This window comes from Equus caballus, chromosome 14 (genome assembly GCF_041296265.1).
Source record: "Equus caballus isolate H_3958 breed thoroughbred chromosome 14, TB-T2T, whole genome shotgun sequence".
Lineage (NCBI taxonomy): Eukaryota > Metazoa > Chordata > Mammalia > Perissodactyla > Equidae > Equus > Equus caballus.
The window spans coordinates 67,184,027-67,209,654 of NC_091697.1; the positions used below are offsets into that span (position 1 = coordinate 67,184,027).

A 25,628-nucleotide genomic window follows, 5' to 3' on the forward strand; every position below is an offset into this window, starting at 1 on the left:
CCTTTCTCAAGTCTTCCTCATCTTAAAAAATGGCAAGGCTAATACAGTTTTTCAAGCTAGAAATCTGGGATTTGTCCTGACCCCCTTCTCCACCCCTCCACATCCCAACCATCACCAATTTCTGCGCCCATTATACCTTACCTCCATCTCTACTACCAACACCCGAGGACAAGCCATCATTACCTCTTGCCCGGATTCTGCGAAAGCCAAACAGCTGATGTCCCCACGTCCACTGGGCAGCTGGAGCGAACTATGCTGTTTCTACAGTCTCATCTTGTGTCCCTGTCCCCTCCTTCATTAAGCTCTGGCCACTTTTCTGTGAACTTTTTAGTTCCATTTTAAGATCTTTCTTACCTTGCAGCCTTCACACATGCTGCCTTTGGCCAAAATGTCTCCTCTTCTTGCCATTTCCTTCTCCCTGCATCTTTACTCTCGGCTAATGCTTTTATAACTTTCACATCTCAGCTGAAATGTCAGTTCCTGCCAGAGGTTTTCACTAATCAATATCCTGAATATCTACTCCCATAATTAGACACTGTCATATTACAATTTGAAATTTTATATTTTTTATTTATTTCACATCATTTTCTCTATAAGATTAAAACTCCCATGAAATCAAGAACTAAGTCTATCTTTTTTTTTTTTTTTTTTTGGGAGGAAGATTAGCCCTCAGCTAACTACTGCCAGTCCTCCTCTTTTTGCTGGGGAAGCCTGGCTCTGAGCTAACATCCGTGCCCATCTTCCTCTAGTTTATATGTGGGACGCCTACCACAGCATGGCTGCCAAGCAGTGCCATGTCCGCACCCGGGATCCGAACCAGCGAACCCCGGGCCGCCGAGAAGCGGAACGTGCGAACTTAACCGTTGCGCCACCGGGCCGGCCCCCTAAGTCTATCTTTTTTATGACTCTATATTTAGTAATTAGTCCAACGTCTAACAATAATTATTTGCTGAATAAACAAACTTCTGCCTTCTTTGTCCTACTGAACACTCACAGCATGGCAAGGCAGCCATACTCTTTTTGTATCACACATATACCTCCCATTTAGTGACACGGAAAGATGGGCCTTTGGAATTAGACATATCTGGCTCTGACATTCACTATTAAACCCACTGTGTGACTTTGGGCAAGTTGCTTAACCTCAGTCTCCCCACCTGGAAAGTGGGAAAAGAAATATCTGTCTTACAGTAATATTATGAAGATTAAAATGAGATCATGTATATAAAGTGCTGAGATCATAAAGGATCTCAATAAAAGTTAGTTCTCTTTCTTTCACGCCTCCTAATAAACTCCAAATACTTCTTACCCAATAGATACAGAGGCACACACACAACATTTGACAATATGAGAACATCCCTCCTGTCCTTCTGGGTCTTTCTGATTGTGACCTTCCCACTGAGAGTTTTGCCTGTAGGGAATGAGATAATTAGCCATGGGACAGAATTTATAAAGTTAAACCAAATATATAACTGTAGCCCTAAATAGCTGGAGTTTGTATTATAAAGGCATCTTCTCAAATACATTTGGAGGCAACACAAAGAGAAAGGCAATAACATTTTTGATAGGGTAGAAGACATTACTTTAAAAGAAAACACCAGATGGCAGCACCAGATGCTAGAGATGGGTCTGATGGGATTTTTGCTTAAATCTGAGCATCTAGGATGCCAGAGATAGCTTAAAACTACATTCAGAGAAGCAATCATTTCTAGAAAAGATAATTTCTGTAAGGAAAAAGAACGTCTATTTTGCAATATAGTATAGGATTTTCAGGAACAATGTTTCACATGTTTAAAGCAAAATCCTAAGCAAATAACCCCAAGCATTATTTAACTAGTAAAAAGTAACTAGACAAAGGCTTCATTTTGGTTTGTAGTTATATTTAATTAACTTGGTCAATGTGTACTCCAACTAACCAGAAAGGGCCTAAAGTCAAAGAATGAAATACTATCAGCTTCTAGGAAAGGACAATATTTTTTCCAAATATTAAATGCAAATATTAAAATTTATTCACTCATATTAAAATAAGAAGCAATAATGACATCTATTATCATTATTATTATTTTTTTGGTGAGGAAGATTGGCCTTGAGCTAACAGCTGTTGCCAATCTTCCTCTTTTTGCTTGAGGAAGATTGCCACTGAGCTAACATCTGTGCCAATCTTCCTCTGTTTTGTGTGGGATGCCACCACAGCACGACTCGACCAGCAGTGCTAGGTCTGCACCTGGGATCCGAAACTGCAAACCCCAGGCTGCTGAAACAGAATGTGCAAACTTAACCACTACACCACTGGGCTGGCCCCAATGACCTCCATTATTGTACTCCTCAGCATCACTTAGGAAATTGCTTACTAAAATAGACATCAAAGGATCTCATTAAATAAATGCAATATTAAAATTTAAAGTGATAATCTATGGTTTCCGTATTATGCATCAAAATTTCATCTGGAATTAACACCACTTTTAAAATCTTGCTAAATGGGATATTTCTTATTCAGGCTTTTCTTCTTTTGGAGGAAAGGGAGTGCGATGCTGCTCATGACGCCATATAGTAGGAGGCAATAACCCCAGGGCAGTCACACCTTTTAAATAAAAATCCACACCGATGGTTTTATTCCTCTTACACAGTGCTTAGTATCCTTCACAACTTCCCTGTGAGATCAGAAAGAATGGATTCAGTCCTATATTTTGAACAAGAGGCAACGGGACATTTCAAGCCCATCCAGTGGTTAGAGGGCAAAGCAGAGCTAAAGCAAAAAACGCCTCTGAGGCTTCCGAGGAGAACTTGTCTTAAAGGCTTGTGTTTGTGTTTAGACTTTATTGAAGGTTAACAGGAGCATCTGTGTCATAAGGAACCTGAGCCAATCTGTGCTGGAGGAACATTCCAAGAGCAGGGTAGGTCATTCTGCCAGCAAAACAGTCACTGTCGCCCAAGTGGAGTGAATTGTTTTCCAAGCACTACAATCACGGTTCTGAAAATATTTTTCTCACCTAAATGCAAGACAAGATTGAGGCCCCTGAGAACATTAGGCAAGATCACTGATTCCAATCTGGAGTGAGAACAAGGATTCTAGAGGGAAATTGTTCTAACTGACAAGAGAAGACAACAAAGCAAACATCTGAATTGTAAAAAGAATGAGTGTGCATTGTAATCAGCCAAAAGTCGGCCATCACAGTCACACACGAAATTCTGAGATCTAATAACAGATAGGGCAGTGCTCTTTATGGAAAATGGATGGTTCACTGTACTATCTAAATTTCAGGTGACACAAAGAAAGAAAAAACAGCAACAGACAAGATCAAATCATAATCAAAAGAGAAAATTACACTACCCAGGAGAGGGTTTCTGCGGAAAGCACTATAGAATGGCGAGTGTCTTTTCCAGAGAAGGAATAAAGTCCCTTGCTTCAAGAGCTCTTATGCTTTTCTGAAGTCTAGGAGTTTCCTCCATTTTAATTAACCCAAGTTTGCTTTAAATCCGGCGGCTAAAGGGACCCTATGTTGGATGACCTTCCTATGCCCTCCACTAAAGCCTGTGTGGTCCCCAACCAGGCCAGCACACATCTGACAGCAGTGAGTGCCAGTTTCTCCCTGACACTCGCCTTTGCAGGTCTGGAGCAGGGGTGACTGTACTCTGACATGGCCTTGTCCTCTAGATGCCCTTGTTCTGATGGATGCCCCCTACTCTGATGGAAGTGATCAAGTCATTGAGGGCTTTCACTGGCCTCTCCTTTGGATGTTCTCCCCTCCAGACGACTGGGTGAGTCAGGAGGTGTCTTCTTGTGAAGCTGTGGGCCCAGGCCAGCCTCTTTTAGCAGTCGTGACTGAGTGAGAACATGCTGTGCTCAGCCTGTTGGCTCCACTCTTGGGAGCACAAAGTATGTGTTACAACAACAAGCACAAGAATCCTGACCACACTCTTCCTATCTTGAGATCTGCAGTGAGAACACTAGAAGTAAATGCATACAATCAGGAAACAGGGCTGGAAGTCAGAACACTCACGGAGTTTCTCATTTGTGGCCCCGAGACACGGATTCTTTTACTCTCTGAATCCAGACCCCACACGTTTTGGAAGAAAAGCAATAGCCAGGAGATGGGAAAAACAGATCATGTTTATGAGACCAGCCTGCAGCCCATGCCACACTCAAGAGTTTGGGTTTTCATTCGGCAAGGAAACTAGCAGTTCTTTCTTCAAGGTTCATTGGAAAAACTTGCCCAGCATCTGCTAGTTTGATTCTTCAGCTTTAGGATCGTTGTCTTGGAATCTTCTAAACCAGTAAGTGTGTAATTACTTCATTTTAAACATAGAAGTTAGGAAAAAGTAATAGACATTTGCCAAAATAATGCAATAAAAAAGGAAAATTTGGATTAAAAATAAAGGATGCCTCCCCACCGCCCATTCCTCTGGTTTAATCTTTTACAATAGCTTCCATAACTTTAGTTTCTTGAAAACAGTTCATTTAAAGAATGCCTGAAGGTGAGGCATTTCAAGGAGCAAGCCTTAGAGAAAGGACTTTGACCACTTCCTATTTCTCATCGTTTGACAGTCTGTATAAGACAGCGCATTCACTCCCCTGGCATGACAGGACAAAGTGCATAGACCATGCCCTGTCTTGCAGGTGGCCATCCTCATAAGCATCCTTCCCCAATCCTCGCTGACGGTGAAACTTCAGGTAAAGGCCCACCAACACTTCACCATACAGGTTTTGGGGACCCTGGGGTCGTGTTTATTTACAATTGCCCAAGATGGGGGTTAGGGCCTGGTGGCCAACCCAGACACAGAGTACAGAACAGCAGTAGGAATTGAGCACTTCTCAGAACCATGAACACACACCTAGTTGCTTCAAAGTCTACACTGGGGTTAATTCCCCACATACTACAATCATGAAATTATTGAAAGAAAGCATGCCGTATTTGCAGAGCATGTCTATTTCTGCAAGTGCTCCAGTGTTTAATTATTGCTAAAGTCATTTGGGGTTTTTGACACAGTTTCTATTTTAGTAAGATAAACTCAGCATAACCCAGCATTGCCAAAAATGAATTCCTAAGGTAGATGACTAAAATAAACCGGTAATAAATATTGGCTGTTGGAATAGGAATTATATCTCTGTAATGTAGACACAGCACTAATGACTCATTTTCAAATAACAGTCTCTCCCAAGGATTATTGGTATGAGGGATCAGGGAAGAAAGAAGTCCAGCTCTCTTTTAGGCAGCAGAATGGAATAGGACTACAAATTCACCAGGCAACGATGTAATTATATTTACTTTCTCAACAGAGATACAGCCCCTGGTGTCCGACAGAGGATCGGCTTGGCTGGGCTGCGTTGAGGCAGAAATAAGGGATTGAAAGAAATCATCCTAGGGGCCGAGGCAGCTGATTCTGGGGACAGGTTTCTCTCATTCCGCTGGAGGCAGAATGTACCCCCAGGTCTACCCAATGCATCTCATGTGGCACGAATTACCTTATCAGTCACAGGGGGTGCTGCCATGTTCCTTTGTTGCTTGGAATTAGTGGACTCCTTTAGGCCACCTTCACTCCCTAACGTCAAATTCTGAAATGTTGACCCACTAGGTTGAGCTTTACAACTTCTCTGATGTACCAGAAGGCGGTCTGGGGCAAAGGTCCGGCCACAATTTGGGCAGGGCATGAGCTGAACTTGACTTGGCCCCTCTTGACTGGACAGTCCAGTTGGAAGATGCTGAGGCTTCTGTGGGAATGGCCGGCGGAGCTCCCTGGGGAGCCGATCATTTTCTATTTTCCACTTTTCCAGGCATTTGGGCTCATGAATAGGAAGGGATAGGGTGCCAAATTCCCTACCACAAATGTAACAGATGAGAGTCCTTGGTCGGGCTGGGATGCCACCAGAAGCTTTCTTGAAACCAGTAAGGTCATCAGAGCTGTTGGGATTTGGTAGTCTGGGTCTCTCACCCTTTGGCTTGCAGCTTCTCTGGTGAACAAGAAGACGATCTGGCAAGAACGTGCGGCCACAGGATTCACAGGGCAGCAGCTGAGCCTGAGGACTCTGAAATGCTGCCTCATTTGCTGCCTGAAGATTGTAGGACCCGCTGCCACTGACAGGCGGTGGTTTGAAGGGTTCTGGCCTCCTCAGGTGCTTGGGCAACTTGCTGTTTTCAATACGCCACTTTTCCAAGCACTGGGGCTCATGAATGGCAAGTGATTTGGACCCAAATTCTCGGCCACAGATATAGCATACCCGGAATCCAGGCCTGCGGGATGGGATCACAGGGGGGCTGGACTGGCTTTCCGACGTCATTCTCCTACTGGACCGTTTTGAGAGTATCACAGTTCCAGGTCTATTTTTCTGAGGGTTTGTCTTTATATTTTCACCAGGATTGATGTGCCCTTTTTCTGCCAAAAGGCTAGAATGGGAGTCACTAGATAGAAAAGCCTGGTTGATAAGGAAGGTAGGTTCTTTAGAATGGTGGAAAGTCTGTTGCAATTTGCTGGAAACCTTTTTCTTCTTTCCTCTTTCCATTAACAAAGAAGTTCTTCTTTAGTGCTTGCTCTGATTTCAGGCCAGACTCATTTTGGGCTTCTGCTTAGAGCGGAGGTTAGTCAGGTTGGCTGTCCTGGGGTTCCACATTGTTGCCAGTGCCTTAGACCCAAAGACTGTGACTCAGAGCTTCATTGCAGGGCAGCAGTCTGGAATGCTGGAAAGTCCCCATTAAACCTCAGATGCCTCCAAGATCTGCAGGGGGAAACATAAATCAAGAAGCTATTACATACACACACACACACCCCTCCCCACCTTTCAGATTGTAAGTTGATAAAGAGCAGTGATTTTTTTTTTTTTTGACCTATTATCCTCTTTGGCTAGCACAGTAACTACATATAGGATTTGTTCAGTAAATATTAAAATAAGTATGAAGGGAATTTCCATTATGAATTTCACTGTGATCATACTAAAAGTAGTATTTTGCTCAGAGAAAGATTGACAATTACAACATATCATAGAGACATATGGCACAAACCAACAGAGGCATGGTGATGAGGTCTTAGGAGAGGGAACCAAGAACTGTGAAAATTAGATTGACAAAACCACAGATCATGTAAAAAGACCTCCTCCACTACCTTAGGGATTCCTTTTTTTTTTTTTTTCCCTTTGGTGAGGAAGATTTGCCCTGAGTTAACGTCTGTGCCAATCTTCCTCTTTTTTTTTTTTTTTTTTTTGAGGAAGATCAGCCCTGAGCTAACGTCCCCTGCCAATTCTCCTATTTTTGCTAAGGAAGATTGGCCCTGAGCTAACATCTGTGCCCATCTTCCTCTATTTTATATGTGGGATGCCTGACACAACATGGCTTGATAAGCAGTACATAGGTCTGCGCCTGGGATCCAAACCAGCAAACCCTGGGCCACGGAAGCTGAGCTTGAGAACTTAACCACTATGCCACTGGGCCGGTCCCAATCTTCCTCTATTTTTTGTACATGGGATGCCTCTACAACATGGCTGATGAGCAAAGTAGGTCTGCCCCGGGATCGGAACTGGGGAACCCAGGCCACTGAAGTACAAGGTGCAGAACTTCCACGTCTTGGCCATGGGGCCAGCCCCCCAAGCGATTCTTAACTTCGGGCGCTATGGATCCTTTCGACAGTTCTTTGAAGCCTATGGATCTCTTCTCAGAATAATGATTTTAAAGGCAAAGAATATACTTCTTACCATTACAAGTAAAACTAATTTTATTGAAATAATTTATCAAACATTTTTAGTTGTGATATATCTTTTACTTGAGATATAGTAATATGCCAGACTTCTTGAGCATCCATGGGCCTCAGATTAAGATCTCCTGCAGAAGAAGTAATTCGATAGTGAATATTATGAGGATTATCAGGAAATTATGAGGATTATCAGGAAAACCCTCAGATGGGGATAAAGTTCTTATAAGCAACCAGGTATCCAACTTTCTTTATTATGGGAACAGAGTATTAATAAACTGTGGCCATAACTGTTGAGCCAAGAATGCAACTCAGGCCTACGCCCTCCTTGGTGGGATATCTGCAGAGCTTCCCTGGGATGAAGATGCTCAGACTTGATGCTCTTTTTAGAGCTATCATGATCACTTCCTTGTTTTATATAGATATGGATCTATGTACAGATATGATCTATCTTCCAAATATTTTTTATAAAAAGATGGCCAATAGTTTTCCCAAACAAACTAGAAGAAAGGGCTGATAAGGTCTCATCCTAGGCAGGAGCCTAAGGAGTTTTTACCTTGGTGAAATAAATGCATGAGTCAGTTTCACCCCAGGTCTACAATCTAGCCCCAAGAAAGATTATTTTCAGAATTCTTAGGACCTTCTTCATTTCCTGAAAAATGATGTGGATCTGGATTAGAGGCTCTGTAGCATCCACTCCCAATCACAGAGGGAGCAGCACCTGATCTGAGGCTGGACCCTGCAGACCGCAGCAGGCACTTGAGTTCAGGCAGAGCAAGGACAGCCGTGCTGGTAATATCAAAACACTGTTTGGGCATTACATTTGATAAGGGACAAAAAGAACTCCGAGATCTGTGCCAAGTTCCTGTATTTTGGTGCCAAGAAAGGTCTGAATCTTTGCCATTAAGACTATCAAATAAGGTCTGGCACAGAAAAGGAAGTTATTCTTCATTTTGACAGATCCTAAGACAGTGATATTAACACACGTGACAAAAGAATGTGTTGGCCCCAAATGGAGTGGCCAGCACAGAAAATGAAGCTTAGAGAAACAAAATTTATCACTTGATCAGCACCATCCAAAACAGAAAGTGGATCTAGAGAACACAAGGAATGCAGTAAAATTATTTCATTAGGTTTTTCTCAGCACGTGGATGAAACAACTCCCCAAACCGCTCTGCTTCGTCGGTTCTGATTTCTTGTTCACCAAGGATCTCCTCTTTTAGTTTCCCATTTTCCTTGATACCAGAAAGTTTCAGACACCAAACGTACTTCTTCTTAAGACAAATAGGAAAAATCAATGCAATCAAATGACCTTACTTCCCCTAAACTTGCTCACAATTTCCCCCTCTCTCTCACAAATGCACGTGCACACACACACACACACACACACACACACACACACACCCCTCGAAGCAGGTTAGAATACTGAGAAAGCCCATGACTTGCCTCAACAACTCCTCCATCCCCCTTATGACAAGGTAAGAGAACTAATAATTATTGAATGCCAACCACGCATCAGATATTGTACTAATTTTTTTATATACATAATTTCAGTTAATTCTCAAATGATTATGTGGCAAAGTACTATGATTTCAATTTTATAAATGAAGAAACTGTGACTCAGGAAAGACAAGTAAGTTGCCCAAGAGAGTCAGTTTCTAAATGGCAGAAGTGGGAATCAATTCCAGCTCTCTTTGGCTCCAATACTCAGCTCTTCCCATTATTCATTCCGCCTAAAATTCCATTCGCAGAGCTTCTTCTCTTTAGTTTCTGTTCCTGTTTTAATGTATAATTCATATGCCCCCTGGGAAGGTAGCTAAGCTCCAGCCTTTAGGCTCCCCTTTAGGGGAAGGAAGAGGCAAAAGGGAGGAGAGGACTAGGGAGCCGAAGAAAAGAAACCTCTGAGCTGGAAAAAGCAGGAGAGAGAGATTGGGGCCACTGAAGAGAGCGTTCTTTCTTAAGCAACAGGGATCATTTTATTTTGCTGTAAGTGCTTTCCTAGATGAAGTTTTTCCCTGCATGACGTGCAATATAGATCCTTTTCCTGATCTCACCACCATCCTTAAGAAAAATCTACATTACTAGCCAGGGGCGGGGACGGGTGAGGGAGAATTGGGGTGTTATAATGGATGCAGGGTGGAAGCGGCGACTGCTCAGCAGGCTGGACTGTGTTCAGTTTGCAGCCACTTCATTCTGATGAGCGCATGGATCTTTACGCATACAGGCGTTTGTGCACTGCTGGCATTTTCTCCCTAGCATGTGTGACGAAGCATAATAAAATTTCCACTGAATCTTCACATCTTTTCTTTTTCTATCATCTCTTTACTTCTCCAATGTCTTCTTGAAATTTGTCTTATTGTGATTAAAGATACCACAGCATGAAAGATGAGGTATTTAGAAGCAAGTTAAATTTTGGGGAACTGAAGTGTCTAATGGAGAAGTTTACGATGTTTCCACCAGTGATTCTGCTAAGGCACTGTGACAAGGCACAGCACGGTCAGCTACTCTACCCTATAAGTTAGTTCTAAAAGCAAAAGTGCTGGAAAATACTAAATACGTGTACTTAAATCACTTAAGAAATTGGCCCATCACTCAGACACGTCATAAAACAATGTTGCTAGTTTATAAAGAGAACTATTTTGCAAAGCCAGCCAGTTTCACCCCAGGCATCTGAGGAGAAACGTTCACTCCAATTGGCCTGAATTATTCATTTTGACCATATTTGCACACAGGATATTTAAAGAATGTCTTGGAAGGCATCACGTTTTGCCAATACGATGCCATTTTTCCACGCCCTTTGGGATTCATGGGAAGGGAGAGACAAACTCACAAAGATGAATGCAATAACCAAGGAAACCCAAAACCCATCTTGTCATTAGAGGGTATTTCTCTATAAAAGAGGGGAAAGAACACAATGAAAATGATTACATTTTAAAAAAAATAATTTAATCTTTTGAAACAAAATAAATATGTTATACACGACCCCTTTCCTGTTACTATAGAATCCAAATTCTTTAAATGGACAGATGAATAAATAAGAAAGATGAAGTTGGGACTGATGCTGGCTGCAAGCAAAATTGTAAAATAGAGGAGGTTTGTCTTAATATCCTCTGTCCACCCCACTGAGCAGCCTCTGCTCTCCCCTGCCTCATGCCCTCATGTGCTCTCCAGTTTTCCTTACCTATGAACTCTCACTTTCCAAAAGGAGATGATAGACTCATTCATACCAAGGCTTATGATTGATGAAGTAATATCTCTCCCAGAGTCTGGCAGAGACAACTAGCTCCCTACCAATACTTATTCTGCCTGACTCCCTCAAATTAACAGAGCCCCAATTTTTAGCTGGACATGTGATTTCCCAGCTAAAAGTCTGTGGGCTTGTTTGTAGCTAGCGAAGTACTGTGTAGGACTTATAAGAACACTTCTTTAAAAGTGGAGGCACAACCTGCTCCTCTTCCCTTCCTTCATCCTGATGCTTAGAACGTGGATGTGATGGATGGAGCTCTAACAGCCATCTTGGACCAGATTACATTCATGTAACCCTTGACATGATAGAGCAGAGACCTGGATGGACTTGTGTCCCTCATAATGTTGGAGCAATTATATAAGCTCTGGAGCGCCTCCCTGGGGCTATATGTACGTAAGAGAAATAAATGTCTATTTGTATTTTAGCCACTTTTTTAAGAGTCCTTTACTGACATGAAAACTTAATACTAATTGAGATACAATTATATTTTAATAGTTGTCATTGACATAGTAGTCATTGAATTCTAATAACGATATATGAAATTTCAGGATCTTTTTATTGATGAAAGAATTTTTTTTTGAGGGAGTATATGTTTGGGGGCAAAACTGGGCTTATTAAATATACACATCTTCCTGAAAATCAGAAATAAAAAACCCTGAAACCATAAAGACTGAATCAGTAATTCTTAAGAATTTGATTAACAATCCTTCCTTTCCTAGAACTATTTTTTTTGAACAAATTTGAAAGATTATTTTGCTTCAGGAAAATAAAAATTGATTTTTCCCCATGAGCGTTTGAAAAAGCTAGGAGGCATCATTGTTATACCAGTTATTAACTTTTTGTCTCTATATTCCAAATGCCCTTTTCTTTATTTGGCTTTGTGATGCTGGCACTGGGACTCTGCACACCCCATTTCCGCTTTGCCAGCTGCCTCTCCGTTACACTCTGCCAAAGGTGGTACTGGACGGAGATTGCAAGGTTGGAGGAGGAAGAGAGGGCTTGCTCCTTTTTAAAGGCTTTCTGTCTGCTTGTGGTTCCTGTGAGCATCAGCCCAACAGCATTTCTTCATCCCAGCAGAAGGAGTTCTTTCCAGCAGCAGCTGTTGAAACCAGTTGACAATTTTTCCAACACTTGCAAACCAGACTCACTCCCCCCACCCCAGCAGACAACATCACCAGCAGGAGACCATCTGTGTCTCCTGTTTGGAGATCTGATTTTCAGCTCCATAGGGTGCTTCTTCTAAGTTTCTAAGTTTTAATAATTCAAACCTCTTCCCTTTCATCCCTCAGCCCTGGGAATGTAGCTGCCACCTCCTTTATATAGCAGTGCTCTCTTTTTACCCTGCTAGTTACCTAGGTAACAGCTTCTTTCCTGGTTAACCAGTCTTTATATTAAATTCTCTCAGTTTAAATAACTGGTACGGTTTCTGTCCAACTGACGTAACCATTCTCAGAATATAAGTAACAAAAATCTGTGATATTCAAGATTCAAATTTGTGCATTACCTTACTATTGCAATAAATATAAACTCAAGTGAAATCTGTCATAGCATCTTAGAAAATAATATGATGCTTATCTTAACATTCAACCCCCAACTCATTCAGACCACTGAAAACAGATTTTTGTAATTTTTACTTTATTACCTGCTTCAAGAGCTAGAAAATGTTGCTCTTCCATCTGTGACTAACAATTAAATCATAAGGGGAAACTTGCCATTTTAGGCATATTCATATTTTCCTTAATTTCATAGGACCTTCTTCCGCTGCTGTCTGCCCAGCCGTAAGGCCAACACTTCCACAGAGGGAGTCAAATTAAAGAGCCGCCATTCATAGATCAAAGATGACCAGGAAGAGCTGAAGGGAGCTGATACAGCTCACTCTAGCTGGTGCTCTGCACCCTCTTCTGGGTAGCACCTGGACCAGTGGTATTTGCAGTGCTCAGTAATTCTGATGAGTGGACAAAGGGCCAGTGAGAGCAATTAGGAACTAAAGGTGGTATGGTTTGGGAAAGACAGGAGCAGTATCTGAAAGGTGAAAACTGGAACCACTGTCAGAAAAGCCATTTAACCTGAGACATATGGCTTCAAGGGAATATGGCTGTCCAGATTGGCATATCCAGGCTGATTTTGAACAGCTAATGAAAACTTTCTCCTTCCTTGTCTCTCCTTCACTGAGAAGAATTTTAAATCAAGAAATAAATTCCTTCACTTTCATTCAATCTAATTATCAGGTGTAGACATAATAGTCTATGGTGTTATGAAAGCTACAAAAACAGAAAATGGAAGAAACGCAGTCCTTATGCTTCTAAGTAGAGCCTTCTGTAAGGACATTTTATGTTGTTAAGTCTTATAATGTCACCCTATGAAAGCTATTGTTAGATTGAGCCTGTAATTTTCACTCTATATTGAGTATCAAAATCACAGAGTACTTCAGAGTCATGAATGTCACACAGGTATGACCAGGTAATTATAATATTGGCATCGAGAGTGGTGGAGAACGGGTTATGGAAACCACCAGAACAATCACATTAGAACCTATAACATATAGAAACTCAAAGGATAGACAAAAATAAAGTGGAGGAGTCAGGTCATTGAATAATAAACAAGTCTACATACCATAGTTTCTGACATTTGGGATAGATCTATTGTAATCAAATAGCTCTATTGCAAACAGCTCTTTCTCAAGGCTTTTAAGAGTGGTTGGAAATGCCAACCTAGCCCAAAGATATGTTCTTTTTGGCCTTCATAGAGTTAAAAATGTTTGAATTAGCTGCCATTATTTTATCTATTTATTTATTTTTTTAAGTTTTTTAAGATTGGCCCTGAGCTAACATCTGTTGCCAGTCTTTTTTGTTTTTAGTTCTTCTCCCTAAAGCCCCACAGTATGTAGTTGTATATTCTAGCTGTAGGTACTTCTAGTTCTTCTATGTGGCATGCTGCCTCAGCACGGCTTGATGAGTGGTGCTAGGTCCACGCCCAGGATCCGAACTGGCAAAAACCTGAACCACTGAAGTGGAGCGCGAGCTTAACCACTAGGCCGTGGGGCAAGTCCCTGCTATTATTCTCAAATTGGGAGAAGTCACACAAAATCAGGATTTTGGGTTTCTTTTGACAAAGCGGAAGATCTGTGTGTAGAGCCCACATTTCAACGTGGTAACATCCAGCATCAACTAATACTAAGTAAGGGATATGCCTGTAGGTCAGACACCCAGTCTTCACTCTTCCAGAGTTTCTCATCAGCCCCTCGCTTCATCAATTCATAGCTCGTGGTTGATTCTCAAAGGCATTTGAGTTTGTGACCGTTTGTGATCCTTACTTTAAAATGTCCCCTTCCCCCCATTTTTCTCCTCAATTAAATATTTGAAAATCACTTCAAGGAGTGCTCATCGTCAGGAAACCGGGAATCCACTTGACGTTTTTTTCTATGGAAGATAATTACTAAAAGCATGACATATTTATTGGTAAAAACTCAGACCAGAAACTTCCCAATGAAAACAGAGTGAGGCTAAAATACTTGGTTCTGGGAGGGAGGGAAATATCCAAAGGTAAAAGAAAGAACCAGTGACCTGAGAAGGAATTTTCATGCATTATTAGAGGGTCATAGGCAATGATGCATCTAATTTCAGAGAGAAAGAAAAAAATCAAGCAGCCAGTGTTTAGACCAGCCACAGGAGAGATGATGGAAGGGAAAAAAAAAGGAAAAGAAAAACACTAACAGGGAAGAAATGTATTTTGGAGACCATCTGAACTTTTTGGAGGCATTCCCATAATTATTTAGTTATCCATTGATATAATAAGAGCTACTTTTCTGCTTAAGGCAACAGTCTTTGATTTAGCATTAAATGATCCCCCAGATGAAGTATGTTGCATATAAGTTATTAGTCTAAAGAAAGAATCTGTCAATAAAAAGAACCATAAATAAGTTACTAGCAAAATGCTGTTGGATTTCCATGATTTGGGCTGGAAATGCTTCAGAAGAGAATTACGCTTCCTTGTAGGAATTACAGAATTTGTGGCACTTTTTTCTTTCTGCCAAGCTGACCATTTTGTTAAGTACCACCTATAAATTAGTTTAAACTGAAAATGTGTAAGAATAGCACAATGATTCCTTCTCAACCTAGAATGAGATATCTCATAGCCATCAAGTGTCTAAAATTGATGAATTATGTTAAAAAAAAGGTGGGGGAAACTACAGATAGCCTTGTTTTAGAATTAAATTTTAAAAAATTACAAGTAGATGCATGTGTTTACTAGCCTCCAACATGTGATATGCTTGCACAGAGTTCCCACTGTCTTCACGCTCATGATTTAGTGTCTTGGAGTTCTAACTCAGTGCAATATCTCTGGCACAGACTTCCAAGCCACAGAGTGATAGTATCAGAAGTGTAGTCACTGGACTAGTGCATCCAGGTGGAAACAAAAACAATGAAGAATACAGCTGCCCCGAAGGGAGCTGCTTGGCCAGGATAGATTGGCATACAAGAGATGGGCCTCACTGTATCCTGGAGGAACCTTTTTGTAACCACATCACCCACTTACCCTACAACAACCTCAAAGTTGTGCCTTAGCATGCCATCCATCTCCAGGAGGTCGGTGCCTCCCGGAACCAGGCTAACACTTAAATTGATGGCCATTACCATTCATTACAGACATCAACACCCTTTGTTAAAAAGGCTCTCTCCATCCAAAGCTGTTTCTGAGGAAAGTTCCCAGGAAGAAAGTCAAAAACAGGGCTGAGCCCATGAGGCAGGCTGGGTTTCTGCTGTGTGTGTAATGAATGTGCCTCTATTTTCTGAGATGCTCAGCATGACTTGCCTGGTGGTGACTGCGGTGACTTGGGAGTTTATGTATGACCACAAGATGAAGGCTGTTTTGAACGTGGGCTTTTTGTTGCTAGTCTCCCACATCTCATCCTCCTGTGTAAATAAGTCAACAAGAAACTATTGTCATTCCATCTGACACCTCTAAATCTCAGGAACAAGGCATGCTTTCACAGGCCAGATGGTTTGAGCTCACTGATAGTTCAGAATCCTCCATACCACACCCGTTCGTTGCTCTAGAATCTTACATGAGGTATTCCTTGCTGGAGAAAACTGCTAAAAAGATTCTCCTGGTGTCTAGGAGGAACTTGTTCATTCTCCATGTCCCCAGAGCCAAAGCTAAATATGAAATGTGGTGACAACTCTTTATTTGCAGATGTCCTTAGCTTGTGGTTTAATTTTTTGGTGGTTTAAAATTTACCGAATGCCTCCTTCTAGCCCAAGCCCAATAACTACCAAATAGCAAGGAAGTTAGTGGGAGTATCAGCTTCTTTGTTCTGTTTTTTAGTAAACAAAAAGAAGATCCATGTGTATTTTAAGTTGTACATAGGATTGGAAAGACTGGGATATTTGATTAGAAGAACTCAATTTAAAATCAACTCTGTGACGGCTGATTTTTCCTCTTGTGTTTTCAGCGGGCTCTTTTCCCAACTTCTGTGCTTTCACTTTGTTTCATTGTTTCCGTTGTCTGTCTGCTTTAAGTCTAAAAGGACAGCCCAACACAACAAGGACAAGGCGCCAGTAGGAAGGGAGCGGAGAATGTGGCACCCCCTGGTCGGCTCCACTGCTAATTTGCTCTGGAGGGATAAGGCAACGCCCATCAGCTCACCACTAGAAAAGTGTGGCTTATATTTTAACTCCATTATAGTCTGGAGAAAGCATGATTAGAAGTGATGGACCCAGTTTAATCACACAAATCCTCAAAAGTGCAGAGCTTTTCCCTGATTTGGTGAACGAGATCGAACAACTGAAGAAGAAAGGGACCCAACTAGCCATTGCTGATTTTAAAGAAGGAGGAAGGGGGCTATGCCCCAAGGAATATGGGTGGCTCTGGAAGCTAGGAAGAGCAAGGAAACACAGAGCCTCCAACACTGGCCTCCAAAAAGGGGCACAGTCCTGCTGACACCTTGATTTTAGCCTCAGGAGATCATGCTGGGCTTCTGACTTAGAGAACAATAAGAGAATGAATTTGGGTTGCTTTAACCTGATAACTTTATGGTATTTTGCTACAGCAGTAATAGAAAACTAAAACACCCCAACAAAAAGAAATCAGCGCTGTGAATGCAGCTTTCTGCAAAAATGGTGCTCAGCTAGTTTCACCCACGTTTTTCCCTAGAATCTTATTAGTCAGCTCACAGGCACCCAGCTCTAATCTCCATTGGAAACACCACCAGGGGGAACTCCGTCCCAGGATTCTTGCTGAGATACCCCAGTCAGCCCTCTAGAATGAGAACAGTAGTACAGCTTACTCTATAGCAACAAAGTGTAAATATTGACATAACATGAGTCAGTGGGGTCCAGTGTCTCTCTCTGGCTCTGGTGAGATCCCTTAATCAGAGTGACTGAGGAAATAATCCTTTCAGAGTTTGCATTCTCCTCAGTGTGGTCTATACAGTTTTCCGATTTCTCTTCTTTCCTCTGTGACTGTATTCTTTGTTTTGGCATCTGCATATTTAAATCAATTAGAGCCTTATGGACTATTTTCTTCAGAAACTTGAGTTAAATGCAAACTGCTCCTGGCTAACTGACTACATTTCTGGTTAATGAGAGTGTCGTGTGCATAACAATTTTTCTTTCCCTTCTTTCAACTGTGTTCTCAGGACCACAAACAGTTTTTCTCTAACAATTGGAGGTAGATGTTTAAATCCTTCCTGGATGGAAAGGGTCACTTCCAGTTTGGATCCTGAGCTGAAAAGACATTTCCGTTTTGTAGTCATTTTCTATTTGGAATTATAGGGTATCAGAATATGCCATTTTGGCATAAGGATTATTTTGAGCTGAAGGCAATTGAGAAAAAGCAGATACAAGAAAAACTCTCTGCCCTCCCTCTATTTGCCTGAAAGCAGGACATAAATTTGTAACACTGTCTCCCTTTCTCAGACCAGGAAGGGCAGAACTCAACTAGTGACAACTGTAGGCACTTGTCAGCCCAGAGACAAACACCAAGAAGAACCTATATAACAACATTACTAAATAGCCTTTATCTTCTATTAGTTTCCCCCATATATTTACCTTAACATAGTTTGCTGCCCCTGAAAGCCTAAATCTCTTTTCCTTTGTCTTGTCACTTCTCCGCACATTTATTGTTCTTTGTGAAGGTGCTATATAAACCTCAAATTCTGACCACCCTTCGAGTTACTCATTATTGAGTCCTTCCATGTGTACGCACAAGGCACAGGTTAATAAACTCTGTTTTTCTCTTGTTAATCTGTGTTTTGTCAGATTATTTCACAGGCCCTCCCACTGAAACAAAGAGTGTAGAGAAATTTTTTCCTCCCCTACAGAGTCCCAGTATAAAAAGGATCCCCTGACATGTTGTGCCATGATGCTTTCTTTCTGTGAAAGCCCATTAAATGGCATTAGTAGTTTATGGTCATTACTGTTCAGCCATCACATATCCAAGGTTTTATGCACTACACACACAGGAGCAAAGCAAAAATGAAATGTAGAATATTCTGTACAAATAGCATAAAAACATTAGAGATGTTGCCTGGAGTGCTCAGAAGGGAGAGGTAGATTTTATTTTAACGTAGGTGTGAGACTGGGTATTTTGTCCTTAATTGACTCATATTTGGGACGTATCTACAGGTGGAAGAGGGCCACACAGGGAAAATTATTGCACTAACGTGAGGTAATCACCCCAAATATAGGACATCCATCTCTGTTTTCCTGCCCATGTGTTCCTTCACAAAGAAAGACTGAGTCAGTAATTCAGCCTCCGAGTGTGTTGCTTTAAGCCTTGGTGAATGGGTGGTCTGCCTTATCAATGTGTTTCCCAACCTCAGTTGTGGTCATGTGACCTGCTCCTGGGCCAGGTTTTCCTCAATCTGTATTGATGCAATTGACTGTTGGGATCTAATTATAGAAGTTCACATTTTCTTAGGTGCATTTCATCCTGTTTGGTTTTATCACTTCATGATCCTATAAAATGTATCTTGGTACCCAGATATTAAGAATTAATGTTAACTTTTTAGGTCTGATGATGACATTATGATTGTATTTGTGTGTGTGCATGTGTGTGAGGAAGATCAGCCCTGAGCCAACATCTGTTGCCGATCTTCCTCTTTTTGCTCAAGGAAGATTGTCACTGAGCTAACTCTGGCAATCTTCCTCTATTTTATGTGGGATGCCACCACAGTGTGGCTTGACGAGTGGTGCTAGGTCTGTGCCTGGGACCTGAACCTGCAAACCCTGGGCCACCAAAGCAGAGTACACAAACTTAACCACTACTCCTCCAGGCTGGCCCCTTGTGATTGTATTTTTAATTGCAATTTTTACTGAGATAGTTGTAGATTCATATGCAGTTCAAAGAAATAATACAGAAGTCCCTTGTACATTTGCCTAGTTTCTCCCAATAGTAACATTTTGCAAAACTGTAGTCTAATTTTGTCACTGACTAACTGCCCTGAGGAACTCAAGGAAGCATTCAACTGTTTAAGAGATGCAATCACCAACCACCTGGAATCAGACCAAGCCTCACCACAAGAGCTACATCTATGACCTTTGCCTTATTTTTCATGCTAAGATCTCCTCTCTGGGAGGAACTTAGGCCTTATTACCATAACCCGCAGTGTATGTGGAAGCACTTTTTCCAACTGATGCTGCTCCATGTGAATGCCCACCTCTCCCTTTCGAATATTCATTCCCCATCCAAAACAAAAGGCCCCTGCTTTCCTGTGTTCAGGAACAGTGCAACTTTGGAAACAATTCTGCCTGGCCTCCTGTTTGTTGCAAACAAGTCCTACTTCGTGTGACAACTACTTCTGCTTGAGAGCCTGATTTTAACTCGGCAGGAGGAAAACCCACTTTTGGTTTGCTAACAATATCTCAAGCAGAATATTGAAATTGATACAATCCACTTTTGCCTGTCCTGATGTGTGTGTGTACATATTAAGCTCTATTTTACACTTGTGTACATATCCACCACTACGGTCAAGATACTGAACAGTTCCAACACCAGAAGGATGCCTCTTGTTGCTGTTTTATACCCATCTCTCTCCCTCTCACTGCCCTCTCCGAGTTCCCGTATCTTACTGTTAGAAATCACTAATCTGTTCTCCACTTCTCAAACGTTTTTATTTTGAAAAGTTAAATAAATGGAATTATACAGTATGTAACCTTTTGGGATTGGCTTTTTTCTCTCAGCATAATTCCCTGGACATTCATCCAAGTTGTTTCATGTATCGATAATTAGCTGTTTCTAATTGTTGGGCTGTATTCTATGGTATGTATGCACCATAGTTTGTTTGACCTGCTCAAGGACATTAGGTTGATTATAGTTTGGCTATTACAAATAAAATTACTATGAACATTTGTGTGCAAAGTAACAATGTCATTTGAGCTGGTTTTTGAAAGATGAATAGCAGTTAGGGAGAGAAGAGGGAAAGACATTTCCAACTGACAGAGGGGCATATACGAAGATGTGGGAACCTAAAAGAGAATGATATGCTTGAAAAATTGTGGGACTTGGTTTGTGACAGGAAGGATAGGTGTATGCATGGTGAGTGTGTGGGGTAAAAGGGGGAGGGGTTTGAGTGTGTATATGATTATGACCAGATGGCTATGTATGTGAATGGATGAGTGTGGGTATGTAATTAAGTATAAGCAGATGGATGTGAGTGGATGAGTGTGTGTGTTTGAGTATAAGTGTATAGATGGATATTAGTTGGTGGGTGTGTGAGGATGGGTGTGAATAGATGGGTAGGATTATAAGTATGTATATGAGTGTGTGTACTTGAGTGGGAGTGTATGTATATGTCAGTGTGTAGATGGATATGAGTAGATGAGTGTGGGTATATACATAAGTATGAGTGGATAAATGTAGGTGTATGGATAAAAGTGAGTGGATGGGTGTGATGTCAGTGTATAGATGGATCCGAGTGTGTGGATGGGCGTGAATTACTAAACGTGGTATGTGTATGGACGTGAGTGGATGTGTGTGTATAGATGGGTGGGAATGATTGAGGTGTATGTAGACAGGTGTAAGTGAATGGGTGTTTAGTGTTTAGTGATGTGAGTGTGTGGGTATGGAGTACGTAAATGGATGTGTATATATGAGTTTGTAGATATATGTGAGCATGTGGATGGGTAGTAAGATGTGGGTGAAATGAGAGAGGAAAAAGAATGGTGAACAATTGATATAAGTAACTGGGAAGGTAAACTGGAAACAAATTATAAAAAGCATTGTAGCTAATCTCAGGGATTTTTGTTGCCCTACAGACAAAGAAGAACGTTTATAGATTTTCTTATAACACAAATAACATACGATTGAAAAAACATCTTGAGTAATCACATCTGGAGAACATCAACTTGTAACATTTAAGGGCTACACAAAGGAAGTTCTTTAGCTTCCTAAAAGGACCCATTGCAGTTTCCTCTAAAAGCAAACTTAGTAGGAAATGAGAGCACCCCGATTTACAAAAGGTAATTTGCACCTAACTTCTTGAGACTATGTGTGCTACACAAAGCCTGTCTTGTATTTGTTCTTTCTGGGTCTGAAATGTTTAATGTTAGTTCAAACAGTTGCCTCCATGTCCCATCTTATGTTACTAGTAGGTGACATATGTCTAAATATTTTTGTTAAAAATCTTGACAAATACTTCTGGACCAGAAGGTAAACTTCTGGGGTCGAATTTTGCTGCATTTAGACAGAGCTTAAAGAATGAATGAATTTATTTCCAACGGCATCTTCCCTTTGCATGCTAAACCAATTCTGATTCCCTTTTCTGTGTAGCATGGGATCAGGTCATTCAGATCTTAATTTTTGTCTTTTGGTGAGGAAGATTGTTGCTTAGCTAACATCTGTGCCGATCTTCCTCTATTTTGTATGTAGGACACTGCCACAGCATGGCTTGATGGGTGGTATGTAGGTCCGTGCCCAGGATCTGAACCTGCAAACCCAGGCCACCAAAATGGAGCACGGGAACTTAACCACTACACCATTGGGCTTGCCCCCCAATCTTAATTTTGATACTATCACATCTTGGAAAAAAGTCCAGGTTCAAGCAAACTGTGAAATACACTGGTAAGGTCCAATTTGCTAAGTAAAAGCAGAAAGAGTAGCTTTTGGCAAAGAATCAAGTAATATTTTGTTAGTCTCCACTTCAGAGTACTTTTTGCACACCCCTCCTGTAAACTTAGGCCTAGTTCAAACACTAGCTCCAAAATGCCTTTTCAATTTGGAATCTTGGGATACATAACTTCTCTGTGCCTCAGTTTCATCTTATGTTTAGTGGGACAATAATACTTACCACACAGGGTTGTTGTGAGGATTAAAAGTAAGATAAAATGCTTAGCATAATGCACAGTAGGTGGTAAGTATGATATTATAATTGTTATTATATGATTTTAATATCTGTCTTCTTCTTCATACTTTTATAAAGAATCCAGCAGGCTGAAAAATATAATTAGGAGATTAACTATAGATTTTTAGAATTATTCTTCCTTTTGCTAAAATATTCTGAGGAATTCCAAAGTTTTCATTCTTTAGTTAACCCAAATCGCATTTTATTAAAAGACATTCCAACCTGCAGTCTTGAAAAGGAAAGAAATACTGAAAAGTTATGAGAAATATGAGTACACTTTCTAAAATTATCGAATCTAATCAGTATGAAATACGTTACTCAATTTTCCATCCCCAATCTGAGCTGATTGGAATGAAGCCGGGCACTGGACGAAAGGCTCACCAGTAGCCTCTGACGTGGCCTGACATGAAAAGATGAAGTGGTCCCATCACATTCCTATCTTGAGAAAGATAACAGTAATGGTTGCAAAAGCAGGGAGGGTACTGAGAAGAGTTATGAAGTGGAACAGCAGAGTGAAACATCATGGCAAAGAAATTACACATAAGAAGACAGAAAAGAGGGAGAGGGAGTGACTGTAGTGAAATAGGATAGGGTGTGGGAACAGGCTAGCGCTGGGACACTCAGGTGAAAGTCCATGCGGGGCTGCCATGACTACTCGGGTACAGAAGATGTGATGTTCTGTGGTCTTTATATCTTACTCTATGTCTAGAGAATATCTGTGCTCCTAGAATGTTGTGATAGTGCTATTAGAGAATAGAAGAAGCCTTTGTCACAATGTCCCAAGTAAGAAATGAGAAATTATTTTTGGATGTTATCACTGTCAATTATGTCAGGTGTGAAAGAGGAAGAAGGTGACCTCACGGGTGGAAAAGCAGTGACCAGGTTGGGTTGGCAGGGCTTGACTGCTGACAGGACTCTTTCCCCACTTCTCCTGGAAAACGAAGTAGGGTGGGCGGGGGTGGTCCTCTAGTTTTGGTTCTGCTCATTTGAAACAATTCAAGGAAAAGATCTGATAAGCATAGGGATGAAAAGCCACTGGAATCATACCGGATTATTAACACTCTACTCAGCAGAAATAAAAAGAACTTGGTTGAGAAGCTCCTTCGATTTTCCTCTAGAATTCTGAAACTTTTATGAAAAATTACCTATTATTTTTTTTTGATGTCTAGACCAGAGAACAGAGTCCCCTCCACTCTTTGGCTAGGAATTGCCCTGAAGCAGGTAGACCTTGTGCTTCCTGAGGCCCAGTTGTTAGATTCCCCGATGTTTCCACACATATGTACCCTTCTAATGAATGCCCCACTGTCTGAGGATGCTTGAGTCTAGTAAGAAGGCCTGCCTGGACCTGGATTTATTTGACAGTTCACTCTGCCTGGAATGCTGCCTCTGGCGCTGGAGCCCAGAAGAGAGATTTTGTGACAGTTTTTGAGTTCCCGTCACCACCACCATATTATTCATTAGAGATATTTCCAAATAACCTGACTCTTCCACCCATGAGTTAACAAGCTAATGATTACAATATGTTTACTTCAATTACGCATCTGTTAGCATCGTGCCTCGCTACAAAAAAGAAAACCCTACTCCTGCCACTTAAAGAAATAGAGGCATATTTCTTTTATGTCAAAGTAGGAAGTCTAGAGATATTCAGAGGCTCAACGATACCAGTGCTTCAGTGCTGGTCTTGGCCTTTCCCTCATGGATGCAATTACTTCACTACTACTACGGCACTCTTTAAATTATGTCATTTTACTGTCTTCATACCCAGCAGACGGACCAATCCTTGGTTCTAGTAGAGCTCTTGTCCTGTGTGGGTTTTCTGTGATGGTTTGTGGTTAGCCCAGCTCCTAGGGAAAATTTTCAGACAATTCCGTCAGCTTAGGTCCACGGGACACCAACGATAGGCATCATGAGTATCCTCTTCTTTTCACTCTCCTCCTCTACCTTTCCTGTCCTTTCAGGAGCGGAAGTCCCATCTACCAAGGCTGCTCCACTAAAGGACAAACATGGAAGATTTGTCATGTGGCTCCTAAGCTGCCTAAAAAGGTTTTTCCTTCTTCTCTGTCTGGGGGACTATTTTTTCACCCTGCCTCCCGGGGTGGGAAAGCGCAGATGACATGCAGTTTGTCAAGTCCCCATTTGCTTTCAGTGAACTTTGGCAATTTTTCAGGGCTGCACTTTTATTTGCTGTTCACTGTTCTTTCCTCCCAGTTGTCTTCTCAAACTTCCACTTAAGTGTTGTAAGCTGGTTTTCATTTATTTGCTCATACCATTGTGTTCCTAGTTTTCTAGTTTTTCAGATGTCAGGATCTTACGATGCCACAATTATATGGAAAAAGTATATAGAATAGGCTGAGCTCTCTCAAGACATTATGGAGCCAATCTTTGGAAATTCATAGATTCAAGAGCTGTCCTGTAAATGTCATGAGGAAGAATGACACAATTTTAGGCTACAAATCTTGAATCTTTTTTCGGTTAGTTGTAAAACTCCAGCTACAAAATGAACACTGAAATAGATTCAGTTACATTAAAGATTACTAAACTGTTGGTGAATCACAATAGATTAGGCAAGCAATTGATAATTCCATTTAAGTCACTTTAGCTGGAACAGTATTCCTGTGCTACTTATCAATAAGCTTCTCCTGGGAGTCTCTGTTGAAAACTTTATTTGGAAACTTCTTGTCACCCACAAATACCCCAATAGTTAATTAAACTCCACTTGACATGGTATTTGACATAGGAAATAGGCTAACTGAAGAGGAAAATGTGGTTTTAATTTCTGTTGATTGAAATGGCATGTGTTTCATATATAAGATGGCTCACTTGGAACTGAATAGATAAAGCAATCCAAGATTTGTCTTATTTTAATGTTGCACAACCATTTGGTATTTTTTGAGAGGAAGTGCCAGGGAACTTATTCAAAAATAATGTAAATACTAATTTCTTATTACACATTTCTTATTTTAAAATGAGCCATAATGTAAACAGCTTTTCAAAAATCAAATATATATATTTCCATCCTTTCAATAAATTTGTATGCTTGTTTAGAAAGAGGCTGGAATTTTATTAGTTATATTTATATCACTTCGCTGAGCACTCTGCTTCCAATTGCTCACACACAAGAACACATACACACCACACACACACACACACTTCTCTACACATCCCTCTCTATGTTCCTTATAGGACAAGAGATGTATTGATAATCATTGTCATAATCTTCATTTTGCAATGAATCCATGCTAGGATGCCCATCCATCTAATGCTTATTTGGGAATGCTATGCTGGATTGTAACCAGGTCAGATGGTACTAATAAGGACAACTGTTGGCTGAAAATGGAATTCTTATTCTTTCTCCAATTGCTTATT

The 25,628-nt window shown here is 41.0% G+C and overlaps 1 protein-coding gene across 6 annotated transcripts in view; it reads right to left on the reverse strand.

Annotated features, from left to right (window-relative positions):
* Positions 1-2,276: 2,276 nt before the first annotated feature.
* ZNF474 (zinc finger protein 474) overlaps positions 2,277-25,628 on the reverse strand; it is a 30,176-nt gene continuing 6,824 nt past the window's right edge. For 2 of the 6 annotated variants that reach the window (XM_070232787.1, XM_070232789.1), the window contains 3 exons: positions 24,024-24,106; positions 22,209-22,351; positions 4,089-6,709 (listed from right to left, as the gene is read on the reverse strand). In XM_070232787.1, coding sequence (XP_070088888.1) covers positions 5,444-6,496 — 1,053 coding nt within the window. In that variant the 5' untranslated portion in view covers positions 6,497-6,709; positions 22,209-22,351; positions 24,024-24,106 and the 3' untranslated portion in view covers positions 4,089-5,443. Of the gene's footprint in view, positions 6,710-22,208; positions 22,352-24,023; positions 24,107-25,628 lie in introns of all 6 variants that reach the window. The other 4 variants (XM_070232786.1, XM_070232788.1, NM_001433591.1 and 1 more) reach the window with 3 other exon arrangements.